The sequence below is a fragment of the Coffea arabica genome, chromosome 11e, assembly GCF_036785885.1.
Source record: "Coffea arabica cultivar ET-39 chromosome 11e, Coffea Arabica ET-39 HiFi, whole genome shotgun sequence".
NCBI classification, from domain to species: Eukaryota; Viridiplantae; Streptophyta; class Magnoliopsida; order Gentianales; family Rubiaceae; genus Coffea; species Coffea arabica.
In genome coordinates this window covers 58,394,369-58,403,710 of record NC_092331.1, presented here as the reverse complement: position 1 = coordinate 58,403,710, position 9,342 = coordinate 58,394,369, and the positions used below count along the sequence as shown (strand labels likewise).

Sequence of the window (9,342 nt, the reverse complement as noted above, 5' to 3'; positions counted from 1 at the left end):
AGCCATCATGGTTGGTCCAGGGAGCTTTAAAGGCCGAAAGCCTTCCTACGCAGGCAGGATTAAGTATCTATTATGTAGCTTGGGGAAGTTTTAACTCTACTTCTGCAGAAGTTCAGAGTTTTTATCTTCACCTCAACTTCAAGAAATACAAGTATATGATAATTATTCAACCTGAATTTTCTGCAACTCATTGCACGGTAAGTTGCTGACTGCTGTGACTGCCAAAACTGCAGAAGTTGGCTAGAGTAGAATTCCATGTTTTATCTTTTCCAATGTATATCGGGAATCAGGAAGCAATTATACACCACGTACAACCCTCTAAAATATTTACTCTAAGCAAGAACAGACGAGTCCTAATATACAGAACTCAGTGATTCATTTGTGTATGACATATTAATGTGGCTGCATTCGCTGCAACCTTCTGATAAGCCAAACATAAAACAAATTCTTCATCAACAAACACCATAACTCTACTAGAAAAATGTCATTAACCTGGGTAGCGTTTGATTCATGCTTGGTAGCTAATAAGAAGAAGAGAAACTTCTAAATTTCCAATCTCGGCAAATGTTAAAAGATCTCATTACAAGAAAGGCACCCTATGAAGTCTAAATAGTTATTCGCCAAAAAGGAGCAACAGAAAAGAAGCTTCAGGCCTCTATTTTTTATTTTATATATAAAAAAGACTAAACACACTACCGCTACCAACATACTACTATGCCATCATATCCTCGTAAATCGCTGCAGGAAGTAACACCAATAAAAGGATACTCCAAAAGAGATACCTTTTACAGTACAGCAGGCATATCTTTTAGCCATTGGTCCAATGGCTTGCCAATGGAGTAAACAATGAATCCAATTTGTCGCAACTTATCTGGATTTACAACATTCCGACCATCAAATACAAAGGCAGGTTTCTGCATGTTATCGTATATCTTCTGGAAATCAAGTGTTTTGAACTCATCCCACTCAGTTAGAAAGCAAATTCCATGAGCATCTTTGGATGCTTCATATGCATCCCAAGCAAAGGAAACTTGTTTGAGAGCAGTAGGACTGGCAGGTTTAAGCAGGACAGGATGCTCCCAATCAAACTTCACCATGGTAAGATCCTTCTGGATCTGATCTTGAGATACTTGAGGATCATAAATGCTCAGTTGAGCCTTGTCCACCAATAGGCCTCTACAGACATCAATTGCAGGCGTCTCCCGAGTATCTCCTGTATCTTTTTTAAAAGCAAAACCTAAGATTCCAATCTTCTTTCCTGAAACAGTATTGAACATTGACGAAACTATCCTGTTGACAAATCGGGCCTTCTGATAGTCATTGATCTTAATTACGTGCTTCCAGTAATTGGCCACCTCAGGAAGACCATTGCACTCACAAATATACACCAGGTTCAAAATATCCTTCTGGAAGCAAGAACCACCAAATCCCACACTGGCATTGAGAAACTTGGGACCAATTCTTGTATCCTTTCCAACAGCATGTGATACTTGGCTGACGTCTGCACCAGTCGCCTCACACAGAGCTGACATGGCATTAACTGAAGAAATTCTCTGTGCCAGGAAAGCATTAGCTGCAAGCTTGGACAGCTCTGCAGACCACAGATTTGAACAAATAATCCGTTCTTCAGGGACCCAATGTGCATAAACTTCTTTCAGTGTTTGAACAGCCTTAAGCCCTTCTGGGGTCTCTCGACCTCCAATGAGGACTCGGTCAGGATTAAAAAGGTCTTGTATTGCAGTTCCCTCGGCAAGAAATTCGGGGTTGGAAAGGATCTGGAAGTTGATGCCTTTACTGTTATGAGTCAAAATCTTTTCTATGGCCTCAGCAGTTTTGACAGGAACAGTTGATTTCTCAACCACAATCTTTGCTGACTTTGACACATCAGCAATCATACGAGCAGCACTTTCCCAGTAGGTGAGATCGGCAGCTTTTCCAGCTCCAAGACCTTGACTCTTGGTTGGGGTGTTAACTGAGACAAAGACAATATCAGCCTCAGCAACATGTTTCTCCACGTCATTACTAAAGAAGAGGTTTTTCCCTCTGCACTGCTTCACGACATCATCGAGACCTGGTTCATAAATTGGGAGATGGTCACTATTCCAAGCACTGATTCTTGGTTGAGAGATGTCAACCACAGCAACTTCAATTGACGGGCACTTGAGAGCAATCACAGCCATTGTGGGCCCTCCGACATAACCGGCTCCAATGCAGCAAATTTTGACCATCTTCTTTGATTCTCCAAATACCTAAAACAAACATGTTCATGAATTAGAAAGAGCTAGAAAGGATCCCGGTCAAAAGATAACAAAGCACTTAGTACACAGGAAATTGAACTGGACAAAGTAGGACCATGGTAAAACTTAAAATAGTTCCTGACGCACTTCAGACAATTCAAAAGTATCTGTAGACTAATCTAGTACCATACTAAAAATGTAGGACAGCCTAACTGTGCAAGGCACAGTGTAGGTCCGCCCAAAACTTTTAAGTTCACAAAAAAGATTGACTTTCATCTTGTGGCAAAATTAAGGATTATATGTGTGTGTATTTATGAATGTGTATACAAACACACACACACACACACAAACACTAATGTTAGTTCTTTCAGGAAAGAATACTTCATTAAAAGACATAATATAGCCAAACCTTTGAAAAGGGCAAAAAAAAAGGGCAAAAGGTTGATAAAGAAATTATTTCCAGCGTCTTCCCCCCCTTCCAAACAAAAACAAAAAAAAAAAAGAAGAAGAAGGAAATAGAAAAATTTATGCCAGAGGGGAAAAAAGTTTTAAACTGAAGAGAGCCATATCACAAAATTATCCAAAAGTAAAAATATGTTTCACATGCAAAGTTGATATTAGTCACTCTAAAGTAACTCACAAAGATAATATTGAGTATATTGTTTAAATAGGGTTAACGGTTCTTGCTGATGTTATAGGAAAAGAAGCTTCAAAGAAGCCCTGTCTTGTAAACCAATTCCATTAAATGTGTGTGAAAAGGAAAGATAAAAGGCAAAAGCCAGATCAGGATCCAGATTGTTGATCAATCACAATTTAGAAGCAAAAAGAAAAAGATCATGTTAAAATACAACATGTAAATCTACATACTCGTAAAATCAATTTGCCATTCATTGCATTTCATTGAATAACATGACCAGCTCAACTTCATCACCCAAATTTACAGTACACAAGGAATTTTTTACCATTCCTTTCTAAGTAAGGGAAATAATGGTAGGAAGTTCACAAAAATTATCCAACCAGTCAACCATGAATATATGGTCCACAGCATGCACTTTCGTTCCAAAGGCAGCCCAAGAACAACTACTTCTAGATGGAAACTATATAGAATTATTCAACTCAATCAACAGATTATAGGTTTACCTTAATTAGCAGCAATATCGCTACTCAGATAATGGTGGTATCAACACGCATCCGTGCTTTGAAGGAGGAGCATAAAATCTTAATACAATTAACATATTAGACCATACCCACCTTCAATTCTATCATCTCCTAACCACATTGTTTCAGTTATACTAACAGAGGAGGCCATGAAGAGTTGCAAATTTAGGCAACGACCCAAAAAATTGACAATTTTGAAATAGCCTTATAACCTTAATCGCCATGCCAAAAATTTCACCAATCTATGGTTGACATTAATCTAACATGTAAAGAACAAATTGTGCACAAAACACGAAAAGATAGATCTTTTCCCGAAAACCCAAAATTTAACAACAATTAATCTATTAATCGCCTCAATTACCAGCCAAAAAGCTCCAAGAGTTTACCAATTTACCCTGTTTTACCATGAAAAGTACAAATTCAGTAAGATAACACAAATGAATACCAATGCTGCAAACAACCCAGAATATAATCAACCACCAAGTAATATCAAAATCAAGAACTTAATAAGAGCAAAGATTAGATAGGAAAGGAGGATTAAGGAAAAACCTTATCAACCCTTTACGTGACAATTAGATGGTCACTCGGATGAAGAAAGGGGGGGAAATACCTGCATTATTGAAGAAAAGGAATGCCTTATAAATCAGATTGCATGAAATGAAAGTCAAAATTTTTGAGGAACAAATTTGCATAACATCCAATAAACATATCGGTAAAGTGAATAAGAAGCCCAAAAAAAAAATCACGATCAAGATCATAGTACTAGTATGAAACCGACCTTTGATTGGTTTGGTGAGAGATGACTAGAAAGAGGAAGAGATCTGGGCGAGTATGAAAGAGACGAAAGATCTTTTTTTTGTTTCTAGTTAAGCCGCGGGACGCGGAATGAGGGAAATGAAGAGCGAGGAAGAATTATCAACCATAGGGAATCCTATTTATACGGAATCAAAAGGAGAGAGGAGTGGAAAATGGAGCAGGCTGCTATTCGATATTGTAACGGAGGAAAGGACTTCTTATTCCCGATAACTAACAGAGCAACAGGTGGGATCATTGATGAGGGATTGGTACAGGCTGTAGGGGTGTAGTCTATCAGCAAAGGCCAGCATCCCTATCTGTACTCGGACTATAGAAGTATAGATACTTGGCCGGTTGGCCCTCCCTACCAAGGAAGGAAGAAACAGAGTCTAGAATCGATACACCATCGAACTTTTCAGACTATTCAACGCTAGTGCTAGTGGAATTTGGCAACTGGAAACATTTTAGTGTCGGTTTGGCGCACTTTTTCGTGGGAGGAACCAAACTGGTTTTAAGAGCCTGGCTTAGCAATCTACTACTTAGGGAAAATGTTTAGGCACACTCCATTTATTAATAAGTCTCCCGTTAAAACTATCGCAGATGCTTTTGGCAAGCTATTTTGGCACGTAGACCTCCCTATAGATGAATGTCTTTAGTTTTTTAATAAATGAGGTGAAAACAATTAAAAGATGAAAAAAAAATGCTCTACTACTATAGATGAATGTATTTTTTTAAATAAAAGAATTTTATAATTCATTTTTATGAATCTGGATTAATGACAGAAGATAATCAAGACTAATACGTAACAGAGATAACAAATACCCAATTCGATTGCATATTTTTATTAACCAACCTTTTTGTTTGATAATTTGAATCATGAGGGTGCGTATGAATGATGCATGTTCATAAAAAGCCACATCGATTTATTAATATACATAGAGGGTTAAAATTAAGAGGAATTACTATTGTCCATCTTTAATCATGTTGTATGTAATATGCAAGTTGAAGATAATGGTAAAACTTGACTAGCCTCTTACAAATTATCTATGACTCCTCCCTTAAAAACAATATATATATATATATAGGGCAAATTACATTTTAGCCCCTTGTGGTTTTCGCAAAAACCACATAACCCCCCATCGTTCAAAAAGCTATACATAAACCCCCTGTGGTTTGGGTTGAACTGGCAAATAGACGGAAAGCACCCACCGTAACGATTCGTGGGCAAAATGTCCAAATTACCCTAATATAAATACAAAAAGGAAGCAGATGAGTCAGATTCTTCCTTGTTCTGTCTTTGTCGTGAGAAAAGGAGAGAAAAACATGACCACCGAATGAAGGAGAGAAATTTAACCCACAAAGATCTACCATTGAAGACCAAAAAGTAGCTGTGAAAGAGCATCACGAAAGCTGTTGTTGCATCTGGTAAGTTTTTTGACATCATTTTAGCATATAAGATGCACTTGCATGGTTTTTGAACAGAAACTATCAGGCATTGGAAAGTTAATAAATCAGTGATTATTTTGCTTAAGCGTTGATTAATTTAAAATTTTGCTGCTTTGGGACAATCTGTATTATCATATTTAAGCATAGAATATTTTATCGACTAGAATTGAATTTATGCATTAAGATTAGGGTAAAGAAAATTGCATTCGGGAGTAAAGAAAATCTCGCCTGCATAATAACGTTGAAACCCGCAAGCGGGATTCTGTGTTTTTTCTATTTCAAGGTTAGCTCGCATGCGGGTTAATGTTATATTTGAGCGCGAGAAGAAAAAATTGGTAATTAGGCTCTTTGGGCATTATAAGTAAATATTTAAATTAATGGCAGTTTTATTACACCAATATTATTGTATTATCATTATTATGATTATTGTATTATTTCTTATGCAAATATAACATTTAATTATTTAAATTTGATTTTATTTTTACAATTTATAAAATTTTTATCACTTATATAATATTTTTAAAACCCTAATACATCTAAATTTGATTTTATTTTTCAAATTTATAAGATTTTTATTTTAAAAAATGGGATACGGATAAGATATCCGGTTGGTTCGATTTGCATAGGTGCATATGAGAATATCCGAATACTCTTTAAACCCGCATGCGGGTTTAAGGAGATTATGGCAACTCTCTGACACACTAGTTACCCGTCCAACTTGTGTGTAACTAAAATATATTTAAATAATATATTTCATATTTTTGTTATTTAGAGTTTAACAAAACATTAATATTGGGTAGATTTGAGGGATATGCATAATTTTGCATATTTGTAGGAATATTAGAAAATGGAAAATTTGGGTAAATTCCCAAATTTTGGAGGTAAGGTGCAATCCAAGAACTAAAACAGTCATTTATAAAACCTTAACAGTCATTTATAAAATAGTCATTTCTAAAACCTTATCATCACTGCCTCACCAGTTGAACGAAAATTGCAGGTTTGTTCAGCTTCTATCTTCACGGCATTTCTTCTTATTTTTCTTTCGTTCTCTATCTTGGGTTCCTTCACCAACTTTCAGTGCAAAGTCAGCAACAAAGTATTTCGGAAGATGGAAAGAGATGAGGAGCACCCATCTAGGCTTTATTGGGTACGTCAAATTGGTCAGGGGTAATATGGGTATGTTTCCTACTGCTACCAGAAGAACAGGCGCGTTTTGCCCACGAATCGTTACGGTGGGTGCTTTCCGTCTATTTGCCAGTTCAACCCAAACCACAGGGGGTTTATGTATAGCTTTTTGAACGATGGGGGGGTTATGTGGTTTTTTCGAAAACCACAGGGGGCTAAAATGTAATTTGCCCATATATATATGACTCTTGATTTTCTCTTTCCCTCTCTCTACTCCTAAATATTCTCGTGTTCAGGCAACGTGATCTCAATTTTGAGCCCGTTTAGATCCTAATTTGTGGAGTTTTTTTTTTTGTAAAAATTTGTACTATAGAGATTATACATATATATAATAAAAAAGTGATTAAAAAATATGTTAACAAAAATAATAAAAATATTTGGATGAAAAATGACAATCCAAACACGGCCTTTTGCCTTTGACGATAAAGATGAATCTGGCCAGGAGGTTAACTAATGGTAGAAATTAATGATATGATATGTTAAAGTCGAGTACGTGCGAGTTTACCTCAGTGATTCAACCTCTTCTATTTGTGTTTTTAATCCTTTTTTTTTTTTTTGTCGGTAAACCACTATCTCTAATCTTTTCTTTTCTTTTCTTTTTTTTGTGGGATGGTGCCGGGCTGTGGAAATTCGACCTAATCAGAATTCATGTGATAGACACAAATTCAGGCCTATTCTTCATTCTTGTGGGGGACTTTGAACTTTCTTGACTTGCATTTCTTTCTCGCTCATCGACTTGCTACTTGGTTAAAAATAAGTAAACCTCTGTTTTGAAGTTAAGAGAATTGGTTTACACAACCAAGCCCGATGCGATGAAATGTGTATCTTTAACTGTGATTGAATTTGTTGATCCCTTTCCGACAACAGATATTTGATATTGAAACAAAACCAATCTCCTCTTCTCCTGGATTAAGTAATCTCATTGCCAAAATATACCAAGGGAGGGATGTTCTAAGTTGTTGGCAATTATGAAATACATTTGAAGCAGTAATCTCATTGGGTGCCTTGTTGGCCTCAGCTGCTAAGCAAGCAGAGTGAAGCACCAATTGCCGGCCTCAAGCGGATGGTCTGGTCAGTTTTAGTTCTTGGATTCTGCCTAACATCAACGACTGAAATTGCTGTTTAATCCCTGCAAGCCAAAACGCAACTGCTATTATTGTTAGTGCTTCAATGGCCATCATGGTATTGGCTTTTGCAAGTATGTTTGATAGCCAAATTCGTCCCTTCAACATTCCCAAACCATGCAAAAGGGCTGGAGTAACAGCGCATTCTTTTTGGCCATCAAGGTTGCTTTACCACTGCTATGTCTCAATCTAGTTGCTTGGTCCATCTATGTTCTCATCTTGCTACCCATCTTCAGTTTTCATGTGCTGCCGCTTCTGTGATGTATTGATCTAAGTGCCAAATGCCAGTGGTATGCATGAAATTGTGTAACTTCTTTTATAGCCAGAAATTAATTTGTGCAATTTGAGAAGCCACGGCCAGAAAACGGGTAAAATTACTATTTTCCCCCAGTAGTTTTGTGTTTCCCCATTCAATCTCTTAATAGTGTAATAATATCAATTTAACATCCTTGTGATTCTATGTAAAAATAAATTTATGCAATTTGAAAAGCCACGGTGATAAAAAAAAACAAAAAAAGAAGTTATATTACAATTTATCCCTTGTGGTTTTTCATGCTTCATCGTATAATTAATTGTCGTACTACGAATTGACTAAAAAAATTAAAAATAATTGTTGGATCACTAAACCATTTGACAGGTGGGAGTTTATGGAACTAAAGCATTTAGAGTAGATGCCATATCTTAGAGAAATTTCTAAAATTATGATGAATTTTAAAAAAATTCTACAAATGGGGCATTTTGAGTGTGGGGTTTTGTCCAAGAGATCTTCGCATTCAGCAAATGCGAGTTGAGGGAACTCGCATTTGCTGAATGCGAAGTCTCTTGAATTTTCCTCCAACTAAATCCAAAAACAAAAAGAAAAAAGAAAACCAGACCTCGCATTTATGAAATGCGAGGTCAGTTACCTCGCATCTCTTAAATGCGAGGTCACTGTGCTCAGACCGCAGAATGCGATCTCATCTCAAAGCTCAGACCGCAGAATTCTAGCGTGATGCCAGGAATACCGGAGATGGCACGGGCGTGTTACTAGTGCTGCTTACACCTCCCATGTCCTTGGTCTTGTGGAGAAGGAATGTTCCAGACAGGATAGTCACAAAGCCACATACTTCAGAGACAATTTGCGATGCACAGCCACGAATTTGAAAGCCATTTGCGAAGGGAAAAGAAAATGTGCAGCGCAAAGGGTCACAAAATTGGTTGGGGATGACTGCTGAGGCAGAAATGGCAGCTGGTTGGGGTGCAAATGGCGTCTGGTGGAAGCTCAACAATGGCGGACAACAACCGACGAGAAAGAAAGAGATTGAGGGATTTTGGGCAATTTCCTCTTGGAAGCTTGGACTGGTGTCTAGCTACGCAAAAGACGAGAGAGTGAGCTGGATGTGCAAAGTTTCGTTCCA

At 37.2% G+C, this 9,342-nt stretch overlaps 1 protein-coding gene across 1 annotated transcript; it reads right to left on the bottom strand.

Annotated features, from left to right (window-relative positions):
- Positions 1–522: 522 nt before the first annotated feature.
- LOC113719434 (UDP-glucose 6-dehydrogenase 5-like) lies at positions 523–4,442 on the bottom strand. The gene is made up of 3 exons (XM_027244639.2): positions 4,174–4,442; positions 3,945–4,005; positions 523–2,249 (listed from the first exon to the last, which is right to left on the bottom strand). Exon 3 carries the CDS (start codon positions 2,226–2,228, stop codon positions 786–788), a length of 1,443 nt encoding a protein of 480 aa, XP_027100440.1. The 5' UTR covers positions 2,229–2,249; positions 3,945–4,005; positions 4,174–4,442; the 3' UTR covers positions 523–785.
- Between the last annotated feature and the right edge of the window lie 4,900 nt (positions 4,443–9,342).